Here is a 25,457-nt window from a genome sequence, read left to right on the forward strand (position 1 = left end):
GTCTCAGTTAACCTAACGCAGTATATGTAGGAAGGTTTTTTTTTTTAATTATGTAATATAAAAAAAAAAAAGATAGATTAGAAAAAGAATAGAGCACTCTAGTGTTAGAGGCCTTTTTTGCTTTATTAATTGTATAAACAGGGCACACACTGACACCTGATAGTCATCTCACTGATTGAAAACACCTCTGAACAGATGGACTCTAATTTCACCCTAGAGATCTAATTTCATCCTAGAGATTCACATACTTTTGCTACTCACAGATATGTAATATTGGTTAATTTTCCTGAATAAATAAATGACAATATTATATATTTTCACCTAATTTGTTTGATCATCAACGAATCCTGAAAAAAATATTACATTTACATTTAGTCATTTAGCAGACACTTACAAATGAGGACAATGGAAGCAATCAAAATCAACAAAAGAGCAATGATATGCAAGTGTTATGACAAGTCTCAGTTAACCTAACGCAGTATATGTAGGAAGGTTTTTTTTTTTAATTATGTAATATAAAAAAAAAAAAAGATAGATTAGAAAAAGAATAGAGCACTCTAGTGTTAGAGGCCTTTTTTGCTTTATTAATTGTATAATAAATCAAAAGAAAACAAATAGACAAAATACAAAAAGAATAGAGAAGCTAGAGTTAATTTTTTTTTAAAGAAAACAAGCCGTCAGTATTATATTATTATATATATTATATTAAGCAGAACAGCTGTTGTCAACTGTAATAAGAAATGTTTCTTGAGCACCAAATCAGCATATTAAAATGATTTCTGAAGGATCATGTGACACTGAAGACTGGCGTAATGATGCTGAAAATTCAGCTTTGCCAAAATAAGAATAAAACTTATTATAAATTGTGTGTGTGTGTCTGTGTGTGTATATTAGTGCTGTCAAATTGATTAATTGCAATTAATCGCATCCAAAATAAAAGTTTGTGTTTACATAACATATGTGTATGCTGTGTATACTTGTTATATGTATATATAAATGCAATATACATATAATATATACAATATTTATATATGATTTATATTATACATAAATATTAATATATATTACATATATTTCTTGTATATACATATAAATATACACAGTACACACACATATCTTATGTAAACACAAACTTTTATTTTTGGATGTGATTAATTACAATGAATCAATTTGACATATATAAAGGTTGTGTTTATTTGGTCAAAATACAGTAAAATACAGTGATATTGTATAATAATATAATATAATAAATACTACCATTGTAAACCTATGGGATCATGGGTTTTCAGTGCATCTCACCTTATAGAGAACAGATGGAGGAAGCTCTGCATCTGATGAGCCATTTGTCACTGTTGGTGCTTCATTCTAAATACAAAGAATAAAGAGAAACACCTTAATTACACCTGAGCAACTCAACAGAATAAAACAAACCTGCTATATATAGAAATGTACACAAAAACGGACATTTAACATGACCACAGTGGAAACCTGCCACAAACCACCAAACAACATGATCTACTTCTGAGCCATCCTAACTCTATGACATTACTCCACAATACAACCACGATTAATCTGGTTCCTCTTACACTTTGAAGCTCCTCCCACTGAGGCGGCTCTGACTCCGCCTCCCAAGCCTGAGCCGCACCACTGCCCCAGTTTGTATCTGTGTCTTGCATTTGCCCTACCTGGGACCCTTCCTCGCCCCAGTGCACTGCACCATCGTCGTCCCAGTCTGGCTGTGCAGGAGCAGCTGTTTCACTGCTCCAGCCTGACTGCGCAGACACGCTTTCCTGCTCATCCCAGCAGGGAGCTTCATACGGCTGTACGGCTGGAGCGACCTCATCCTCCCACTGAGGAGCCTCATACGGCTGCTGGCCGTAAATCTGAGTGGCAGCTTCTTCATCCGATTCCCACTGCTGGGAGGGGTCTGCAGCAGGGGTCTGATCAGGCTGGGATGGGGAGGAAGGGTCGCCAGGATTGTTTGTTGGATTTTGGGAGGTAAAATAGATGGTGGGAGAAAAGGCCAGGCAATATGGCAAAAGGCGCAAATAATTAGCAAGAAAAAGGGAATAAATGAAGCAGGGCTGCACACTTAATCGAATTTCTAATCGCGATTACAATTACGGATGCCACAATTACGTAATTGTTCAAAGTCCACTTATGTTATTCTGAGTGCTTAAGATGTGTTATTTTCTTTCTGCAGGTCATCTTAAGGGGTTTTCCACTGTTTTAATTTTAGTGTTAGTATAACATTATAATAGGCTACCATGCATATTTTTACTTTTTTATTATTATTTAAAGAAGAAACCAATCCAATGTACAGTTGACATTTGAGCCTTAATGCTACAGAAAAGCAATACAAGTTTTTCAGTTTGAGTGTTTTCAGCTTATTTATTTTCATATAAAAATATGGCATGCAGTTGCTTCAAACAATGGTATAAACATCATTCAATGTAAATTTTGATAATCGTAATTAATAATCGCAATTACAATTTCAAGGGAATAATCGACAATTATGATCTTTGCCATAATCTTGCTGCCCTAAAATGAAGGTGAATTACTGTTCATTCTAAACTCCCCAAATGGTTATTTTAGTATTATTTGTAGTTTTTTATTAATATTTTGAATTAGCTTTTATTTTTAGACTTTCAATTTTAATTACATTTTTAGTGATTTTGTTATGTCATTTTTATTAATTTTTGTTTATTTCATTTATTACTATTTAGGTTTCATTTATTTTTATTTCAGTTTTAGTTTTTACTTCATTTCCAGTTTTACCATTTCAACTTTAACTAAACAAAAATGAGAAATGTTGCCTTGCAACTAACTGAAATAAATTTAGACTTTTCATCTGAATTTATATTTGTATTTTTACTTAGGTTTAAGACCCTGACAATTACAATACATTATTTATTTAATTTAATTAATTAAATTTTTTTACAGTATAAATCTTGTAAGTCCAAATATATGGGCGAAAAGCGAGTGAAATCTGTTATTAATTAATTCACCAGATAGCAAGATTCACACACACACACACACAAACCTAAATAGAGGTGCATGTAAACCCCTGAGCAAAGCAAACTGTGCATAGTATTTTTTCTTGTCTATATTAAGATCTAACTATTTTTTTTTGTTCTTGTGTCTGTAATGGATGTCTGTTTTCAGCTCAGAAATCAACTGACCTGACCTGGCTGAACATGAGACATACTGTGACTATTAAAACTACTGGATGCGGCTTAACTTTGCTGAACATCTGTTTGTTTGTGTGAGCTTTTCTTTCTAATTTGTCAATTCAAAGACTGTATAAGAATTTCATCAAAAGCCCCATCAAATGGTTATTTCTGGCTCTTTGAGTGCAACCCACTGCCATAATCAATTAGACCACAAGAATCACAAAGATTATGTCAAGAGAGATCTGATCCATCACAAGAGTGCCAGCACAGCACAAGGTCTTCTTACATCCAATGAAGCCTCCTTCCATGAGGCAGCACAAAATGAAAGCGTGAGATAAATGAGGCCCATAATAAGAATGCAAAGTACGAATAATCACTATGACAATAGTAGGAAGAGAGCTCTCATAAACCCCACTGACAGGAGCTTATGCTCATAATAGTGTTCAGAGCTTTTTATTACAGCAAACATGAGAGGAAAGCATTTGTTAAAGGTGAAGTTGATACTGGAACAACATGTACAGGAGTAAGAAGAAAATTAATATTCAGTAATATTCTCAATGAATAAGCCCAGACAGAATCTATAGACTGCATTTTTGCTGAGATTTTAGGGGAAAATCGATGGAATTCAGTGGAGTGAGTATAATCATGGTAAAATGTGTCAAACAGAGATAACACACTGAGGGTTAAAACACCAAATCACAACCGCTTATTGTTAGTTTTTATGTGTGTAACATGCTTTACGTTTGCTTAAACACACTCATGTTTACCTAATTATCTACGACTCGATTATAAGGCAGTGTTGTTATTTGTTAACTAAAACTACTAAAATAATGTAATATAATATAATAATATTAGATGAAAAGCGTAACTAAACAAATAAATGAAAGCAAAATAATTCTTTGAATATTAATAAATACTATAATAGTATATAAAAGTAAATAGCTCAAATAACAAAAAGCTGAAATAAAATAATGTATATTTTTATAAATGTATTGACAATGAAACAAAATATGTTTGAGCTCTGGAACTAAAGCTAAAACAGAATTAAAAAGAAATGAAAGCTAAATAGAACTATTAAAAAGAATGAAAATGACAAAAGAACATAACAAAATTCCTAAAACTTAAACTAAAATTTAAAAATATGAATAAATACTATAATAGTATATAAATAACTCTAGAATGACACTGTTGTAAGGTTAATTATAAATACTGATCTAACACTGCCACTTATAGAAAACGTTTACGTATTCACATGGTTATGTCCAGTTTTTTTAGGAGAAAAAAAATCAGCATTCTCTCCTATCAGGAGATTCATCACTTATTTAAAAATGTATTTAAACCCCATTGCAATGTATAAATGTATAAAAAAGGGCTTGGTTTTATTTCTGCTTCTTTAGTTTCATACATACTGTAAGACATTATAAACAAACAAAACACAAATACATAACCATAACATAGAGCACATAAAAACATCAGCTCTCTCACAGTACCTTTGCTGGTGATTTAGGGGCGTCTGACCCAGACTCTGAGAGGTTGTGATTGGCTGCTTCTTCACTGCATGAAAAACACACACTGGTAAATAAATACCACACCTTCATGAGTGTCTTGACTGAAATAGATCACTAAGTGGCAGCAGAGATCAGTGTTAATACTGCAGGCAGATTGGTTTAAATCACTACCATGCACAATTACTGCATTTCAAAGACATTCCAGACATGCAGTTCTATTTTTTGTGTCAGCATGTACACACGGCCCCGTGCAAGCAGTAATTTTCAATAACAAACAAGTGTTATTGCATTTTTAATAATTCAGCTGTGATTTGCACCAAAAATTTAATTTTCTGTTTTATTTTACAAATGGAGGAAAAACATACGCTTCTCAACAAAACAAATGTTTCTCAGACATTTCTTCAGAGGAAAGCCTGAGAGCCAAAACATTGTTTTTTCTTCCATGTAAAAAATAAAACAGCTGAATTTCTGAAGTCATTAAAAAGATCTACACACCAAAACGAGATATTATATGAGACGAGAGAGCATGGTGTAAATAACCTTGTTGAATAATCTTTAATGCAATTAATGTTGCATAAACACACACATAAAACATAGGAGCTGTTACCTCTTCCCAGTGCTTGCTGTCGTGACACTTTTTCTGTGGATTATTTGGGGGAGCGTTGGTTTAAAATACAAGGAAAACAAGAACTCGCACATCTGTGTGCTAAACTATAGGAAACCAGAAGTGTCTATACAGACAGGAAATATCCCAAGATAAAAGCACTCACTTGGTTAGACGCTGCTCATCCAGTTTGGTCATAATATCACTCAGATTCTGGTTGAGCTGTGTGTGAGAGAGTGCAACATACCCTGGTAACTAACAACAATAATCTCATTTATCCCTTGTTAATAAGTCTCTTATTATTGGCTCACTTTGCCCATGTCCCTGTGAAATTTTTCCTCCAGGCCGGCAACGCTCTGGAATGTGTTAACATACAAGCCAACACGACTGCAGGGAGAAAGAGAAAACGACAAGTCAACATCAGTTCATTTAAAGGGGAAAAAAATGTTTTAGCTCACCAAAAAATGTATATTCTGTTATGTACTTGTCATGATGTTATTCAAATCATGCAGCTGTTTTTTTCTGTGGAACACAAAAGAAGAATATTTGTACCGCTTTTCATATAAAGACAGTTCATTATGATCTCTCAAACTCAAATAACAATGTAAAAGTATCATAAAAACAGGACTCATGTTATATATATTGCATGTCTTAAGCCATACGGGTCAACAGTTTAGGGTCAATAACACCCTATTTTTTGAAAAAAAGTACACTTTTAATTAGCAAGAATGCATTAAATAAAAACGCGACAGTAAAGACTTTAATGTAAATGTAAAAAAAATTACAAAACAGTTCAAATATTTCACATTATTACGTTTTTTACTCTTTTTAATCAAACAAAGGTAGCTTTGTGTGAGGAACAGAAATTTCGGACAAAAATGTAAGTCTTTCTCTCTGTTGTAGATATTGTATGGCTTTTATATTGCATTTTTGTCCTTTTTGTAGCTTGTCAGATGTGATCGCTTCGAATTGTTATTATATGGAAAAGAGATGTGTGAAAATATTACAAAATTATCCTTTTGTGTTCCACAGAAAAAAAAATAACAGCAGCACATAAAGTTTAGAACAATGCGATGGTTATTCATTTTTAGGTGAACTATTCCTTTAAGACGAATAAGAGAGATCATGGCAGGATGAATAGCTGGTTATTACCTGTCCCACAGGGTGGGAAGTTCCTCCTGGAGATCATAATTGATCTCCTCAAATACCTTCTGAGCTCTGCCCAACTCTTCCTCAGCCTAAACACACACAAACACATCAACACACATGGTCATTAGGCTAAACACACGATAATTTATGAAAATACATATACAAAGAATTATGCGTTCAACTCTGCATGAATAGACGGTGGACAAATGGACCCTGTGATCTGATTCCTTTCTACTGGAATCTGCAGAAAGCATTTAAAACAAACATAAAACATTTACTCACCACATGTCATTTCAAACTGTATTACTTTATTTTGTATAACACAAAACAATCAACTCTACAGAATGTTTCTCCATACAATGAAAATGTAAATGAAATATTGTATCTAAAAAAAAGAAATGAAATAGTTAGCAGGGCTATCAAGCTCCAAAAAAGCACCAAAAATACCATAAAAGCACTTCACATGACTTGTGTGCTATAGCCAACGTCCTTTAAATAATGACACTGTTGTCTTCTGTAGAGTTGCTTATTATAGGTGTAGGTAAATTGTAGGTGAGTAAAATACATAAAGAATTAAAAAAAAAAAATTTTTTTTAGAGAACTATACTACTGTTTAAAAGTTTAGGGTCATAATTTTATTCAGCTAAGATTCATTAAATTGATTTGAAGTGAAAGTGAAGACTGCAAAATAAATGCTGTTGCTTTAAACATTCTATTCATCAAAGAATCCTGAAACAAAATCACAGTTTCCACAAAAATATTGATCAGAAAAACGGTCTTCAACATTAACAATAGTAAGAAATGATTCTTGAGCAGCAAACAGCATATTAGGTTGATTTCTGAAGGATCATGTGACACTGAAGACTGGAGTAATGATGCATCACAAGAAAAAAATGTAAATATATTCAAATAGAAAATGGTTATTTAAAATTGTAATAATAGTTCACAATTATACTCAGTATAAAATAAATGCAGCAATGAAGAGACTTATTTCAAAAACACTAAAACATCTTACTGACCCCAAACTTTTGGACAGTATTCTTTTAAACAAACATTCATTTTTATGTCATACATACAAAAGCATGAAGTAAATACACCTGAGGAACACAGATGCTACATGAGGAAGCCACACTGTGAGTGGGTGCGGACTGTGAGTAGGTGGGTGGAGTTATGCAGATTAAGGGAGGGTTTACAGGCTGAGTGACAGATGAGTCACCTGGCTTCTCGAGAGGTTAGTTTGAGCGATTTGGTGTGCTGTGATTATTCCCTGAGCCCAGCCGGGAGCAGCCTTCTCCACCAGAGCCAGAGGCTAGACGTGCAGCAAAGAGACAGCAACAAACACACTCAAGTGCTGATGTTAGCTCACACAAATCTCATCAAGCAAAATAACAGCTTGTGCAAATGCACACATACACTAACTCAAGCATATAAATTGACTGCAATACATGAATTACGTATTGTTATAGCAATAAGCTGGTTAGTTAACAAGGTTTAAGGACAAAAAGCCAGACAGTACAGCATACATTAACAAGCTGGAACGAGCATCCGGTACCTTGGCAATTTTGGCCTCATCCTTTTTCTTGCTTTTCTGTATAGAGGCAAAATGATGTCTGGCACTGTCAAAATCTACCAGCTTCCTTTCGCGCTTAGCGATGCGAGTCTGCAGAGGGAGTCAGAGAGTCACAAGTCCATCTTACACAGCAGTAACTAACTACTGTAAATAGACAATGGCTTTAAATGGTTCCCAGGGTGTTGTTATAAGGTTGTGAGTGTTGCTATGTAATGCATCTGCATGCTGGTGTCTAGATATGGCCAGAACCCTACTTCCGTGTAAAGCCCTATTTAAGCAATAATTGTTTCTCATGGGGACGTCTGCAAAAATTAATTTGCATGGAACATCGTTGATAAAAGTCATGAATTCGTATGGTGATTTACATCATGATGCTACAGTTGAGCTGTTTATGTTGTCAGTCAAATGATTGTCAGCTATTAACAAAATGTCTGTTATTGATTGGATTGCTCATATTTAATTTAATGACAGGACAATAATTTATTTTATTATTTAAATAATTTTTAAGTATTTTAAAAATAGGATAATCAATGCACTATAGATTAAATGGCTTTCAGTCTTGCATTTTATCTCTCAAATTTATGTTATTTTAAAAATGTGGAAATGAGCAAAAATCAGTTAAAGCAAACTCATATTTACCAATCGGCCAATAGTTGTTTGTTCAAATCGGTGTCAGCCAAAAAATAAATCCTATTGGTGCATCCCTAATAATGACCCATTTCAAAAATGATACATGATTTTCTTTTCTTAACAGCTCCTATTCATTGTAGTGGAACTGTGATTAAATAAAATCCTTGTAAACATAAAAGTGTCCATATTTAAAATGCGTGCACATTATCACAAAGCACAACCATTACTGTACGGTGCTTAGCAGCGATCAAAAGACATTTACAAAACCACTTTTCGATTGATCCCTTCTTATAAACTCAGAGATGTGGATTCACACAGCAATTAAATTACCACACAACCTTGGTGTTTGTCAAAAAACAGTAGGTAATTTAGCTGGGAATTTTTACGCGGGTGAAAAAAAACAGACATTCTGAATTTGGACAGCAATAAAATCACTGACTAGTTCCTGTAAATGTTGAAATGCTTACATCTACCACTTATTAAAGCAAAAACAAACCTTTATGTCTGGAAATTGAGCCAAATATGTGTCCATGGAAATGAGGGCATCGTCCACAAGCTTCTGGTGGAAATCTTGCCACAGGAGGTCAGTGTCCTGTAAAACAAATGTGATCAGACACATACAGCAAGACACATACTCTCACGCTCTCTCTCTCACACACACACACACACACACTGACAAACCACTGATGACAAAAGTCTAAATATATGTGTACAGAACTATTCTAAAATAGAGTTCACTGCAGTGGCACTACTCTAGCATCACCAGCACCAGCTCTAGACTAGACCGTCATGTTTACCTCCAGATTATTATCCATTTCTTTCTCTATCATCTCCTTTACTCACAGAGGGATGGGTGAGTGGAAGAAATCAAAGAAATGTAGAAAACACAATCAATTTGCAGATTAATAAGTCAACCGAGATTTAAACATCAGAATGGACAGCAGCGATCCTTCACTTGCATACAGTCTTAAAGTTCACCCAAAATGGAAATTTGCAGGTTTTTTTTTTTTTTGCTGAATTTACTCACCTTCCTCATATTTACCAATCGGCCAATAGTTGTTTGTTCAAATCGGTGTCAGCCAAAAAATAAATCCTATTGGTGCATCCCTAATAATGACCCATTTCAAAAATGATACATGATTTTCTTTTCTTAACAGCTCCTATTCATTGTAGTGGAACTGTGATTAAATAAAATCCTTGTAAACATAAAAGTGTCCATATTTAAAATGCGTGCACATTATCACAAAGCACAACCATTACTGTACGGTGCTTAGCAGCGATCAAAAGACATTTACAAAACCACTTTTCGATTGATCCCTTCTTATAAACTCAGAGATGTGGATTCACACAGCAATTAAATTACCACACAACCTTGGTGTTTGTCAAAAAACAGTAGGTAATTTAGCTGGGAATTTTTACGCGGGTGAAAAAAAACAGACATTCTGAATTTGGACAGCAATAAAATCACTGACTAGTTCCTGTAAATGTTGAAATGCTTACATCTACCACTTATTAAAGCAAAAACAAACCTTTATGTCTGGAAATTGAGCCAAATATGTGTCCATGGAAATGAGGGCATCGTCCACAAGCTTCTGGTGGAAATCTTGCCACAGGAGGTCAGTGTCCTGTAAAACAAATGTGATCAGACACATACAGCAAGACACATACTCTCACGCTCTCTCTCTCACACACACACACACACACACTGACAAACCACTGATGACAAAAGTCTAAATATATGTGTACAGAACTATTCTAAAATAGAGTTCACTGCAGTGGCACTACTCTAGCATCACCAGCACCAGCTCTAGACTAGACCGTCATGTTTACCTCCAGATTATTATCCATTTCTTTCTCTATCATCTCCTTTACTCACGGAGGGATGGGTGAGTGGAAGAAATCAAAGAAATGTAGAAAACACAATCAATTTGCAGATTAATAAGTCAACCGAGATTTAAACATCAGAATGGACAGCAGCGATCCTTCACTTGCATACAGTCTTAAAGTTCACCCAAAATGGAAATTTGCAGGTTTTTTTTTTTTTTTGCTGAATTTACTCACCTTTCGGAGGGATGGGTGAGTGGAAGAAATCAAAGAAATGTAGAAAACACAATCAATTTGCAGATTAATAAGTCAACCGAGATTTAAACATCAGAATGGACAGCAGCGATCCTTCACTTGCATACAGTCTTAAAGTTCACCCAAAATGGAAATTTGCAGGTTTTTTTTTTTTTTTTCTGAATTTACTCACCTTCAGACTGTCAAAATCTACCAGCTTCCTTTCGCGCTTAGCGATGCGAGTCTGCAGAGGGAGTCAGAGAGTCACAAGTCCATCTTACACAGCAGTAACTAACTACTGTAAATAGACAATGGCTTTAAATGGTTCCCAGGGTGTTGTTATAAGGTTGTGAGTGTTGCTATGTAATGCATCTGCATGCTGGTGTCTAGATATGGCCAGAACCCTACTTCCGTGTAAAGCCCTATTTAAGCAATAATTGTTTCTCATGGGGACGTCTGCAAAAATTAATTTGCATGGAACATCGTTGATAAAAGTCATGAATTCGTATGGTGATTTACATCATGATGCTACAGTTGAGCTGTTTATGTTGTCAGTCAAATGATTGTCAGCTATTAACAAAATGTCTGTTATTGATTGGATTGCTCATATTTAATTTAATGACAGGACAATAATTTATTTTATTATTTAAATAATTTTTAAGTATTTTAAAAATAGGATAATCAATGCACTATAGATTAAATGGCTTTCAGTCTTGCATTTTATCTCTCAAATTGATGTTATTTTAAAAATGTGGAAATTAGCAAAAATCAGTTAAAGCAAACTCATATTTACCAATCGGCCAATAGTTGTTTGTTCAAATCGGTGTCAGCCAAAAAATAAATCCTATTGGTGCATCCCTAATAATGACCCATTTCAAAAATGATACATGATTTTCTTTTCTTAACAGCTCCTATTCATTGTAGTGGAACTGTGATTAAATAAAATCCTTGTAAACATAAAAGTGTCCATATTTAAAATGCGTGCACATTATCACAAAGCACAACCATTACTGTACGGTGCTTAGCAGCGATCAAAAGACATTTACAAAACCACTTTTCGATTGATCCCTTCTTATAAACTCAGAGATGTGGATTCACACAGCAATTAAATTACCACACAACCTTGGTGTTTGTCAAAAAACAGTAGGTAATTTAGCTGGGAATTTTTACGCGGGTGAAAAAAAACAGACATTCTGAATTTGGACAGCAATAAAATCACTGACTAGTTCCTGTAAATGTTGAAATGCTTACATCTACCACTTATTAAAGCAAAAACAAACCTTTATGTCTGGAAATTGAGCCAAATATGTGTCCATGGAAATGAGGGCATCGTCCACAAGCTTCTGGTGGAAATCTTGCCACAGGAGGTCAGTGTCCTGTAAAACAAATGTGATCAGACACATACAGCAAGACACATACTCTCACGCTCTCTCTCACACACACACACACACACACTGACAAACCACTGATGACAAAAGTCTAAATATATGTGTACAGAACTATTCTAAAATAGAGTTCACTGCAGTGGCACTACTCTAGCATCACCAGCACCAGCTCTAGACTAGACCGTCATGTTTACCTCCAGATTATTATCCATTTCTTTCTCTATCATCTCCTTTACTCACAGAGGGATGGGTGAGTGGAAGAAATCAAAGAAATGTAGAAAACACAATCAATTTGCAGATTAATAAGTCAACCGAGATTTAAACATCAGAATGGACAGCAGCGATCCTTCACTTGCATACAGTCTTAAAGTTCACCCAAAATGGAAATTTGCAGGTTTTTTTTTTTTTTTGCTGAATTTACTCACCTTCAGGTCATCCAAGATGTAGATGAGTAAAATGTAAAATTTAGCATAACATAATTTTTGCACCAGTGGATGCTCTGCAGTGAATGGGTGCCGTCAGAATGAGAGTCCAAACAGCTGATCAAAAAAAAATCCACACTTTTGTTTTGTTTTTATCAGCTGTTTGAGTCTGAAGAAAATCCTTTACATCTTAAGACGCCCTGAAGGTGACTACATTTTTAGAATATTTTCATTTTTGGGATTTATTTTTTTTAAATTCTAATTTAGAATTAAAATATACACTGCTGTAAGATTTGTAAAAATGTTTTTGAAATCTCTTATGTTCACCAAGGCTGATTTATCTGATCCAAAATACATTAAAAACTATAATATTGTGAAATATTATTAGAATTTAAAATACCTGTTTTATATTTGAATACATTTTAAAATGTAATTTAATCCTGTGATGCAAAGCTGAATTTTCAGCATCATTACTCCAGGCTTCAGTGTCACATGATCCTTCAGAAATCATTCTAATATGCTGATTTGCTGCTCAATAATTATTTTATTTAAATCCACACTTTTGTTTTGTTTTTATCAGCTGTTTGAGTCTGAAGAAAATCCTTTACATCTTAAGACGCCCTGAAGGTGACTACATTTTTAGAATATTTTCATTTTTGGGATTTATTTTTTTTTTAATTCTAATTTAGAATTAAAATATACACTGCTGTAAGATTTGTAAAAATGTTTTTGAAATCTCTTATGTTCACCAAGGCTGATTTATCTGATCCAAAATACATTAAAAACTATAATATTGTGAAATATTATTAGAATTTAAAATACCTGTTTTATATTTGAATACATTTTAAAATGTAATTTAATCCTGTGATGCAAAGCTGAATTTTCAGCATCATTACTCCAGGCTTCAGTGTCACATGATCCTTCAGAAATCATTCTAATATGCTGATTTGCTGCTCAATAATTATTTTATTTTTATCAATGTTGGAAACAGTTTTGCTGCTTGATATATTTGTGTAAAATGTGATAATTCTTTTCTCTCAAAAATATTATTTGGTATCTTAGCACATCTGGGATAAGTATGAGACTTGATTAAATTGAATCCAGTCTCCTATGATCATTAATATTTTCCTCTGGCTCTTCTGAAGACAAATTTAAGGTTACTGTGGCCCTTTTGCACAGTATGTGAGAATCAAGAAACAACTGACATATTAAAGAGATTTTATTTTCCTATGAGATTTTTCACACTGAAAACACTAATGTCACACAATCCAGACAGAGTGTTTTGCTCTGCCAGTGACATCCTTACACACCTCTGCGATGGAGTCCACCTCCTCTTTGCCAAACCACTCAGGGTCATACATTTCTGCCAGACAGTCCTGCAGATGCTTCGAACAATCGTGCATGGCTGCGGAAAACAAAAAACGGATCAGCTAAGAGACAGTCATTGACACAGATGACTGCTCAATCACTCAACCAAACACACATCTTTCAGAGAAGTGAGAACTGCTGTGGGCACAGAGGAGGAAGCTGAGGTGATGGGGTTGTGCATTAGGACAGCACACTAGAGTCTGATGTAAAAGGAAGAAGGCTATCTGCTTACTTTACATTTCTTTAATGTACTACCACTCACCAGTGGTTAAAGTGGTAGTTCATCCGTAAATGAAAATGCTGCCTTAAAGATTTGGCACTAACATTTGGTCAAACTTACATGTTACAAGGAAGAACAAAAAACATGGGGTGAGTAAATGATGACAGTGTTTAATTTTTAGGTGAACTATCACTTTAAGAGCAAACCAGTATGGCCAGACCTGAAAACACTTTCCACATGTTTACAACCTAGAAAGAATTTGTGACTCCCTTATCTGTTACAGATGGAGGCAGGTACAGCTATAGACGCAGGACTGAGTATGTTCAGTCACAATCTTCTGTTTTGCTTTTAGAGAAGCTCCTGTATTTTATCTGAGAGAAGGCTGCATTTAAATACAAAGGAGCATGATAGAGTGATTGCACATTTGGTTCTACTTTTGCCAAATGACCATACTGAACAGATGCGTCATGATTGTGTTTGCGTTTTCTTTCAAATTGACTAGATTAGCTTTCTCTAAATTATGTCACATGCCACTACAAAGGCATTAAAAGCATAGCTCACCCCAACCCCACCAAAAAAAAGAAAACTATGTCATAATTTACTCACCTTCAAGTCGTGTAACAAAAATGTTATGACTTTCTTTCTTCTATGGAACATAAAAAATATATTCAATGACTTTCAAAGAAAGTCAATGGTTACCAAAATATATTCTTTTGGGTTCCACAGTGGAATGAAAGTCATACAGGTTTGGAACAAACATGAGGGTGAGTAAATGATAATTGAATGTTAATTAAACTCTCGCTGATCTCTTTTATTAAAATGTATACACAGACACACAATTAGAGTCTTACTTTTCACTGCCGCCATATATGCCTTCAAGTCTTTCTGCAATTTGGTGCCATCAGCCTGCAGATATAGACCAGAGAGAAGAAACCACCACTAGATATTTAAGAACTACGATGAGGGTTAGAGGTCAAATGTCAAGGCAAGGAGTATATTAAGGAGGGGGGTCAGAGATGGTGAAGGTTTAAGGCTCTTACCAGCTGCTTGTTGAATTTGGCCACTTCCTCCTCAAATGCTGTGTCTTTTGTTTCATCCGCCTTTCCCAACTTCTGCAACACCTATCATAGAGCAACGCAAAACAGGCAACATCATACATACACATACAAACACATATGGTCCACAACTTCTGCTTTACTGGTTTGCAGGCCAGGCTTTGTGTTTGTGGGGACCAAGGCGAGAATTTATAAATATCATAATCTAACAACACCAAATGTAACAAGTGGTTTTTCTTTGTAAATGAAAGCGCTAAAAAAAAATCACATTATACGTAATTTGAATTCATGTAAAGAAACAACAAATGAAGAACTATGGATAATGGTGAGTAGAAAGTATAATGTATTTTTGTGAAAAGACTGGTTTAAGACGCGTCACTCGTATAGTTTTGAATGGGGGGAAATGCAGCAGGAAGCCCCGCCTTCTGAATGAAAGAGCCAATCGCTAATCGGTAAAGTCAGCGAGTCACTGCAGCTGCCGTTAGAAGTCCCTGTTGCTATAGAAACAGTCGGCGTTCTGAGACGTGCGCTTAGGACTGCACATGCGCACTGGCTGATCTAGCCTGAAAAATGGCTTTTTATAACGCTATTTGAGCAAAAGAAACAACATTTATGATACTGTTGTTGTCAGATTTCTCTGGTGATTTCAAATATGAAATCCAATTACATATAATTGTGATAAAATCATCGGCATGACATTACTGCTTTAATAACTTCTTCAGCAGCTGTCGAACATTTTGCAGGACATAGACTTTTTGATTAATTCATCTGATTTACGATTTGTAATGCATTTTTCCTTTTAAACAAATGAAAAGCACAGTCTTAAGAGTGCAGATGTGTATGTGTGTCTTAAAAGGGTGGCAAGAAACAGGGTCTTAGATCCCCGGCCACCACAAATGATGCTTTCAGTATCAGTTCCATGTTCCTCTTCCCTATGAAGAACGCTGACATACAGTTACTGTTCATAAAAAATGAAACTTATTCAAGAAGGCTCCCAATGAGTTCCTGAGAGTGTGTCATTGTGCCATGCACACATACAAACACCTGCCAACAGTTCAAAGCACAATGTCCTTTTATTCCATACGATGTTTCCATTATACAAGACATAACTATTTCCTAGCAGATTTAACTATGCACATTTCCTTTAGTTCAGATTGCCCTATTTCCTGTCCAGCATGTATGAGGTAGTGCTTGAATCCGGTTCTATTTATTCAGAGGTCATTTCCTTTTCCTTCTGCTCCCCCATATCAACTCCTGTCGGCATATTAAACATGCCATGCCATTTGTGACCCAAAGAGATTGGTCTCCGTCAGCCTGACAGAAAAATACAGTAAGTTCCAGAGAAGTTCCTTGTCTAGCAGAGCAAAAGAATCCAATAAAGCTCGAGGGGAAATCACAGTAACCTCTAATCTCCCACTGGCTTTCTCTTGGCCTATATTAATAAAGGCCGTGTCAGCTGTGCTCTTCTTGAAGAATGTATGAATGTGTATTACTGTGCAGGGAGTGTTTGAAAGCTGATCCTGAATGCATTGCAGCAGGACCCCTCCCTCGAGCCCCCTGACATCTTAAAATACAGCGGCCTGCATCTGTGTCATGATGACCTGTGCTCCCTGTGCAGTAGAGCAGATCTGGGATGAAGGCATTCTCTCTGACTCAGAGGTCTTCCAGGAACACTGGATATGACTGTACTCACTGAGCTAGTGGTCGAACGGCATGGATTTTTCAATTGCTGACGAGATATCTAGAGAGCAAGTGGTTGGTGAACGGTATGATAAAATAATACAGAATTTATAAGATAGAAGATGATTTGTGTCACTCACTACTTGCTCAAAATTCACTTTCAATTTTCTGAAATAGAGCAATATCCACTAATATGACTGTCAGTAAATTTTGTTAATACTGAGTTTTGTTTATGAGTCAAGCAGACATAGTTATTGGTCAATAAAAAAAAAAAGATTATTCAATTAATCAGGCTGGCTAGTATATCAGTTATTTGGTCTGTATCTTCTTGTCTTGAAAGCTAATGCTAATACGCTACTATTCGAAAATGGGGGTTGATGAGATTTTTAAATGTTTTTGAAAGTTTCTTATACTCACCAAGGCCCTATTTATTTCAAAAACACGTTAAGACAATAATATTGTGAAATGTTAATACAATTTAAAATGATCTGTTTTAATATTCTATTAAATTCTATATTAATATTGTAAAATAGGCTATAATTTAATCATGTGATTGCAAAGCTGAATTTTTAGGATGATTACTCCAGTCTTCAGTGTCACATGATCCTTCAAAAATCATTCTAATATGCTGTTTTGCTGCTCAAAAACATTTCTTATTATTATCAGTGTTGAAAACAGTTGTGCTGATTAATATTTTTGTGGGCAAACCATTTTTCCAGGATACTTTGATACATACAATGTCAAAAGAACAGAATTTATTTGAAATCTTTAGAAACATAAATGTGAGCCTGGACCAGTCATAAGGGTAAATTTTTTTGAAATTGAGATTTATACATCATCGGAAAGCTGAATAAATAAGCTTTCCATTGATGTATGGTATTGTTAGGATAGGACAATATTTGGCCGAGAAAAAATCTAAATCTTGAGAAAATTGCCTTTAAAGTTGTCCGAATGAAGTTCTTAGCAATGCATATTACTAATCAAAAATTAAGTTTTGATATATTTACAGTAGGAAATTTACTAAATATCTTCAATGGAACATGATCTTTACTTAATATCTTAATTTGGCATAAAAGAAAAATGTATCATTTTGACCCATACAATGTATTGTTGGCTATTGCTACAAATATACCCCAGCGACTTAAGACTGGTTTTGAGGTCCAGGGTCACAAATGTCTTTGATGTCACTCTTTTGATCAATTAATGCAACCTTACTGAATAAAAATATTAATTCTGAACTAGCGATGAGTCGTTAGTGAATGATTTGAATCATGTTTTTTGAATCTGTTATCTTTCCTAAATCAAAACACGGGTGCTGATAAAATTGGATACTATGCAGCTAATCTGCTCTGTTTATACAAGTTGTGTTGTGTGCAACTCCACCCAAAAGCAGCACTGATGGGAAGATCGCATCATTCTGCCAACTTCATCGTTGAATTTCATGCAATTAAATTAACTAATTTATACTTTTGAGAGAAGGAAAAGTATTTATTTTCAATATCCAAATTCCTTGAGCACATCCACGTGCATTCTTTGATCATACTGCGCATTAGGAAATCATTATAATGCAGCCAAAGATAAATTATGAGAAACATAAACGATTAGTTCACCTCCAGAGTCCAGAGTTTTTTATTCATTTGTCATGTAACAGACGCACAATGAAAATCGTTGATTAATGACCTATCACAAGCACAAACGGTTTTAAAAGCACCACAAGTGATACATTCTTTAGGAAGTTCTATTCTGAGAGCACTTAATAAATTTATAACCGTAAACAAAGGCATTTCCTATGAAAAATACAAAAATATCCTGACTTTCTCAACTTTTGTTCAGTTATACTTCTGCTCTAGCTTCTGTACTCTTCTGATTTACAATCGAAACTGCTAATTTTATCATCCTGTATGGTTCCTCATTTGGAAGCTGCCTTGCATAATGTGTCCGTGTCCTAAAATTTGCTTAAATTACAGTCTGTTCGTATGGTTTTAGAAGAATAATATAGTACACAAGTCATATGAACTGCTTTTTTGTCCTTTTTGGAATCTCTGGTCATTGTATACTTCAATTGTATATGAGCAGCAGGAACGTTTTCCAAGTTGTCTCCTTTTGTGTTTCACAGACAAAAAGTCATCCGGGTTTTGAATGACATGAGTAAATGATGGCAAAATTTTCATTTCTGTCATGACAACTCTCAGAGGGATTGGCATGGTAATGTACATGACAATGTTAATGTATTTGGTCTTGTATCTTCTTGTCTTGAAAGCTAATGCTAATACGCTACTATTCGAAAATGGGGGTTGATGAGATTTTTAAATGTTTTTGAAAGTTTCTTATACTCACCAAGGCCCTATTTATTTCAAAAACACGTTAAGACAATAATATTGTGAAATGTTAATACAATTTAAAATGATCTGTTTTAATATTCTATTAAATTCTATATTAATATTGTAAAATAGGCTATAATTTAATCATGTGATTGCAAAGCTGAATTTTTAGGATGATTACTCCAGTCTTCAGTGTCACATGATCCTTCAAAAATCATTCTAATATGCTGTTTTGCTGCTCAAAAACATTTCTTATTATTATCAGTGTTGAAAACAGTTGTGCTGATTAATATTTTTGTGGGCAAACCATTTTTCCAGGATACTTTGATACATACAATGTCAAAAGAACAGAATTTATTTGAAATCTTTAGAAACATAAATGTGAGCCTGGACCAGTCATAAGGGTAAATTTTTTTGAAATTGAGATTTATACATCATCGGAAAGCTGAATAAATAAGCTTTCCATTGATGTATGGTATTGTTAGGATAGGACAATATTTGGCCGAGAAAAAATCTAAATCTTGAGAAAATTGCCTTTAAAGTTGTCCGAATGAAGTTCTTAGCAATGCATATTACTAATCAAAAATTAAGTTTTGATATATTTACAGTAGGAAATTTACTAAATATCTTCAATGGAACATGATCTTTACTTAATATCTTAATTTGGCATAAAAGAAAAATGTATCATTTTGACCCATACAATGTATTGTTGGCTATTGCTACAAATATACCCCAGCGACTTAAGACTGGTTTTGAGGTCCAGGGTCACAAATGTCTTTGATGTCACTCTTTTGATCAATTAATGCAACCTTACTGAATAAAAATATTAATTCTGAACTAGCGATGAGTCGTTAGTGAATGATTTGAATCATGTTTTTTGAATCTGTTATCTTTCCTAAATCAAAACACGGGTGCTGATAAAATTGGATACTATGCAGCTAATCTGCTCTGTTTATACAAGTTGTGTTGTGTGCAACTCCACCCAAAAGCAGCACTGATGGGAAGATCGCATCATTCTGCCAACTTCATCGTTGAATTTCATGCAATTAAATTAACTAATTTATACTTTTGAGAGAAGGAAAAGTATTTATTTTCAATATCCAAATTCCTTGAGCACATCCACGTGCATTCTTTGATCATACTGCGCATTAGGAAATCATTATAATGCAGCCAAAGATAAATTATGAGAAACATAAACGATTAGTTCACCTCCAGAGTCCAGAGTTTTTTATTCATTTGTCATGTAACAGACGCACAATGAAAATCGTTGATTAATGACCTATCACAAGCACAAACGGTTTTAAAAGCACCACAAGTGATACATTCTTTAGGAAGTTCTATTCTGAGAGCACTTAATAAATTTATAACCGTAAACAAAGGCATTTCCTATGAAAAATACAAAAATATCCTGACTTTCTCAACTTTTGTTCAGTTATACTTCTGCTCTAGCTTCTGTACTCTTCTGATTTACAATCGAAACTGCTAATTTTATCATCCTGTATGGTTCCTCATTTGGAAGCTGCCTTGCATAATGTGTCCGTGTCCTAAAATTTGCTTAAATTACAGTCTGTTCGTATGGTTTTAGAAGAATAATATAGTACACAAGTCATATGAACTGCTTTTTTGTCCTTTTTGGAATCTCTGGTCATTGTATACTTCAATTGTATATGAGCAGCAGGAACGTTTTCCAAGTTGTCTCCTTTTGTGTTTCACAGACAAAAAGTCATCCGGGTTTTGAATGACATGAGTAAATGATGGCAAAATTTTCATTTCTGTCATGACAACTCTCAGAGGGATTGGCATGGTAATGTACATGACAATGTTAATGTATTTGGTCTTGGCGGAATATCCACAACATGCTGCTGTGAGCATGTAAGAAATATTGCTGCTGCAAATATAACATACATGAAATAACACCCCATATAGCATACACAAATCACCTCGTAGCAGATCTATACAGGTGGAGCTGGGGAAGGTGGAGGGTTTCTCTGTATTTACAGCAGAACTATTTGTGAATCAGCATGTTTAATTAATACAGCTCTGATCAAACCAGTGCCAACCATTTGTCCGGCAGCTGTTAAGATTCCTAAGTGTGTGTGAGCGAAACACTCGAGCAACTGAGAGGCAAGTTTATACTAATTGATGCAGTTATCCATATTAATACACCCTGAAGATCTGACGCCATACAACTGCAAATTCATTTTCTCTTTCCTCTACAACAACATAGACTTTTATTGATTTACATAAAGAAGGATTTTTAGCTTCAAAATGCCCTGAAAGGTTTTGTCAGACTGAGCTATATTTCTGGGACAAATCTGTCTAAAGTAAACACACACCCACACTTCTGCTGTCTCATGGGAGTGGCAAGCGGATGGGCTTAATAAGTGTGTCTGTGGAGCCTTAACTAACAGGTTAAAGGAGCTTACAATGAGAGAAATTTGGCAGTAGCCTGTAGTATGTGCTTGTGCGAAATTATGACCGCATTCTCTCAAGTATAAACCAAATGTCACTTCATCTGTATTTTATAAAGGCCCTGGTCTTTACTTCTGGTCGATGTGTGCTGGTGTTCAGTTACAGCCCCAAAAATACCCCAGACCACAGCCGCTGGCATTCACATACACCACGGTTTGTCGCACAAGGGGTTTCTGGGGATTAGCTCACAGCTATAGCCTGTCTGCTATTCATAGCCCAATCCACACACTGCTCTATAGCTCTATGAGGACGGACAGGTGTGTGGGTGGAGTGCGGAAGAGGGGTGTGGCTCATCCTTGAGCTTTTGATTGACAGGTCGCCTGCCCAATCAGAACAGAGGTCAGGGGAAGGCTGAGGACACTTCCTTTGGGTTTCTAATCTGAGAAAAGGAGGTGGTTGTAACTTTGCACCAATCTCTTGTCCTCCAGGGTCATTATGTGACAGGACACTTCTGGAATGTTTCTAAAAAAAAAAAAAAAAGGATGGGTGACTCAAGAATAACCTGCCTTGATGTTCCAAATTAGTGACAAACATCATCTAATGACAGACAGGTGGATGTGGGAGAAGCGAAGAGTGAGAAAAGATAGAGGAGAGTGCAGAGATGTGGGCCATTTGCCACTAGAGTATCATGGTTAACTCTCCTCTAGCTGGCCGAGTTTCAGGGGGGAAGAGGAGACCGCGACCTTACCTCAAAGCAATCATGCTGATGGCCAGCGTATCACTTAGAAAGAGTGTACACACACACACACACACACACACACACACACACACGAACACACACATACAGATTCTTTTAGAGTTAGTCCAGCTTTTCACACTCTGAAGAGGCAGAGACAGCTGAGGACTTGAGCCACCGTGAAGTACACTAAATGCAACTAAAACAATTGCTGACAAATAATATTTAGGCCCATTGTAAAGCCTACAGACAAAAGCAATCTGTCCAAAAACGTATTAAATGGATCGTTCATGCAAAGATTAAAAATGCTGTCATAATTAAAGCAACATAACAAACAGTAGTCACTATACTCCAAATTAAGTCTTCTGAAGATAGATACTAGCTAACTCTTCATAGTGAACAGAGCGAAATTTAAGTCATAATTCCCTGAATTACACACAAAGCAACAGAAAATAGGCACTATGAATCTAGTATGCAGGACAGAAGAGCCTCTAGGAAGAAGAACACAAACACAGAAGCAGACAATGATCCAAAAATAACTCTCCTTGTAAACATCTATATGATTACAAAGTAATGAGCCTGCTTGGTTTATATGGATAGGAAATGATAAAACTATCTTTCCTAGAAATCTCCTATCCAAGATGTCTAAGCCTCTTATGAAGAAATAAAAGTGTGAAACTCTATTTAGCATGAAACAACCTAAAACAAAAATGATCAGTATTCTAAAAGACTCAAATGTATTGATTTCTGATGTTTCTGTACTGATTCTAGTGCTAGTTCAGATTATTAACTCATTGAAACAGTGTGCGCGTGTCAGAACCCTAAAATACACCTAGAGACTGGCTGAATTTATCAAGTAGTTCCTATAACCCTGGTCTTACATCCTAAAATTACTCAAATCAAAAGCATGTCACTTTTGCACAGTGCAAGGCTCTGCTGTCCAGCTGTGCGTTCTGGGAGGCCAGCGGTCATTTGGAGCGTTTATCGTGGAAATGACACTTCCTGTGTACCTCCTGCTTTCAGCTGGGGGTTGTTTGTGTTGATGCACCAACCATACCCTGAAACTTAAACTGTGCCACAACATCGCCATTTCCAAACTGCTCCATATGTTCCTGAGAGCCAGGGATTCATTTTGTAGTGGGCATATGTTGTTTGTGAATATCTCTGATTCCATTCTGTTTTAAGTCCTAGTGTATCTTAAATAAAACATTCTGGGCTTTTCTGTGATACAAAATGTTACAGGAGAGAGCGAGACTAGTTGGGGCATGAGGATGTTGTTGTAAGGGTTGTGTAATTATAAAGTGACACAAATGCTTGGTTTCTCTAGTAGTGGGTTTTATGAATCATTAAACCTTAAACAAATGAACCCCACAAAAACAAAAAAAAAATACACTGACACATTCAGACAAGTGCCAACTATATAATGAGGGTAGATTTTAGACGACATTTTTCGTAATAAGTCAGCGAGGGGCAAGTTGTCACGTGTATAATATTATAATTATTTATAATTTTGTCTGTTTCATGAATTGTTTCAGAATAATCTTACTGTTTACATATAGTGGAGCCTACAACACAAAACAGACACTGAGTGAAGAGAAAGCTTTATTTATTTATTTAATTTTTTACTTTAAATTTCATATTTTAAAGGGGTCATATGATGCGATTTAAATTTTTCCTTTCTCTTTGGAGTGTTACAAGCTCTTGGTGCATAAAGAAGATCTGTAAAGTTGCAAAGACTAAAGTCTCAAATCCGAAGAGATATTGTATTCGGCCAATCACAACGTACTGGATAGCTGGCCAATCACAGCACACCTCGCTTTTCAGACCGATGAGCTTTGTAAAAATCGAGGCGGGGCATAAAGGAGAAACAATAACGTACAGTATGTGGAAAATAATGTGTTTTTTTTTACTTTAAACCGCATAAATACATTTCATTACACCAAATACACAACATAATGTTCTTTTTAGTAGCATCATATGACCCCTTTAAAAAAAGGTGTTGTTCTCAAATCAGTGTCAACAGAAGCTCCCTGATGTGACAACTTACCCCATAAGAAAACATGCCCATAAACGATCAATTATTTTGAACTTTAAATTTAACTGTATTTTTAATTATTTATTTTTACTTGGGAAATGACAGTGGAAATGACATTTATTAATTTTTTTTTGTACTCAAGTCTTTAAGGTATGTGCCTGACTTTCAAAATAAATTAAACTTAACCTGGCAAATATTCAGTGGAGTACAAAAGTGTGACAAATAGCCCAAAGTCTCCAATACGACTATATAATATAATATAATATAATGAATGGTTGATTCAATAGCAAGTAAAACTCAAATGTCAAAAGAGCTCTGGTCACTAACAGCTGCTCTTTAATGCACTTAATCTCAAATGACCCCATCAGTTTCAAACATAACTTTAACAGGAACTCTCTTGCTCTTGGAATGAGAAATACATCCATCTTTTCAACGCAAGACAGAATGACAAACACATGAGCGAGTGTGTTATATGAAGTGTTTCAGTGCTGTTCAGCTGTTATTTGTAGTCTCTTCCTACAGTAAACACAGTCAGATTATTTGACACTTAGAACACCTATTCAGCAGGTCGCAGTTGAATGTACAAACTAAATAACAACAACAAAATACATAACTGTTACATATACAAAGAGAATAGATATAAGCACGCATACCTTCTCTTGTGCTCGGGTTATCCTCTTCTGTACATTACTGGCCAGTTTCCCGGCGTTGACTCCTTTCCCTACCTCTGCCATGTTTGAGCTTCAAGTTTCCAAAGTGAATAAATAAATAAATAAACCGTTATGAATGAAGTAAAGCGCAGAGAGACTGGCAGGAGATACAGAAGAACAGTAAAGAATGGGGAAATACTGTCGGATCAACAGGAGGTCGGTGGGCTACTCTTAAAGAGACAGTGCGCGAGTTCAGAGTCCTAAATGTGGACACGGAGCGTTATTATTGGACTAAACTCCTTCCAAACTACGCTATCAAAAAGTTTAAACTTAAAACCGTCAAACAATTTACGGTCTAACGGGTTCCGTTGTTCGCCTGAGCTGACAAGCGACTGGAAAACGAGAGAGAGAGAGAGAGAGAGAGAGAGAGAGAGAGAGAGAGAGAGAGAGGGGTGAGAGAGGGAGCGGGTGTGGGCTCAGA

The 25,457-nt window shown here is 35.4% G+C and overlaps 1 protein-coding gene across 1 annotated transcript; it reads right to left on the reverse strand.

The window, feature by feature from the left end:
- Window positions 1-1,262: 1,262 nt before the first annotated feature.
- LOC107581393 (myc box-dependent-interacting protein 1-like) lies at window positions 1,263-25,392 on the reverse strand. Its single transcript, XM_016266952.1, has 15 exons — window positions 24,980-25,392; window positions 15,128-15,208; window positions 14,939-14,993; window positions 13,810-13,904; window positions 12,272-12,307; window positions 11,973-12,068; window positions 7,987-8,094; window positions 7,651-7,743; window positions 6,438-6,523; window positions 5,597-5,672; window positions 5,452-5,507; window positions 5,289-5,321; window positions 4,664-4,727; window positions 1,587-2,114; window positions 1,263-1,365 (listed from the first exon to the last, which is right to left on the reverse strand). Exons 1-15 carry the CDS (start codon window positions 25,058-25,060, stop codon window positions 1,276-1,278), a joined length of 1,578 nt encoding a protein of 525 aa, XP_016122438.1. The 5' UTR covers window positions 25,061-25,392; the 3' UTR covers window positions 1,263-1,275.
- Window positions 25,393-25,457: the final 65 nt, after the last annotated feature.

The sequence above is a fragment of the Sinocyclocheilus grahami genome, unplaced genomic scaffold (assembly GCF_001515645.1).
Source record: "Sinocyclocheilus grahami isolate Dianchi unplaced genomic scaffold, SAMN03320097.WGS_v1.1 scaffold34.1, whole genome shotgun sequence".
NCBI classification, from domain to species: Eukaryota; Metazoa; Chordata; class Actinopteri; order Cypriniformes; family Cyprinidae; genus Sinocyclocheilus; species Sinocyclocheilus grahami.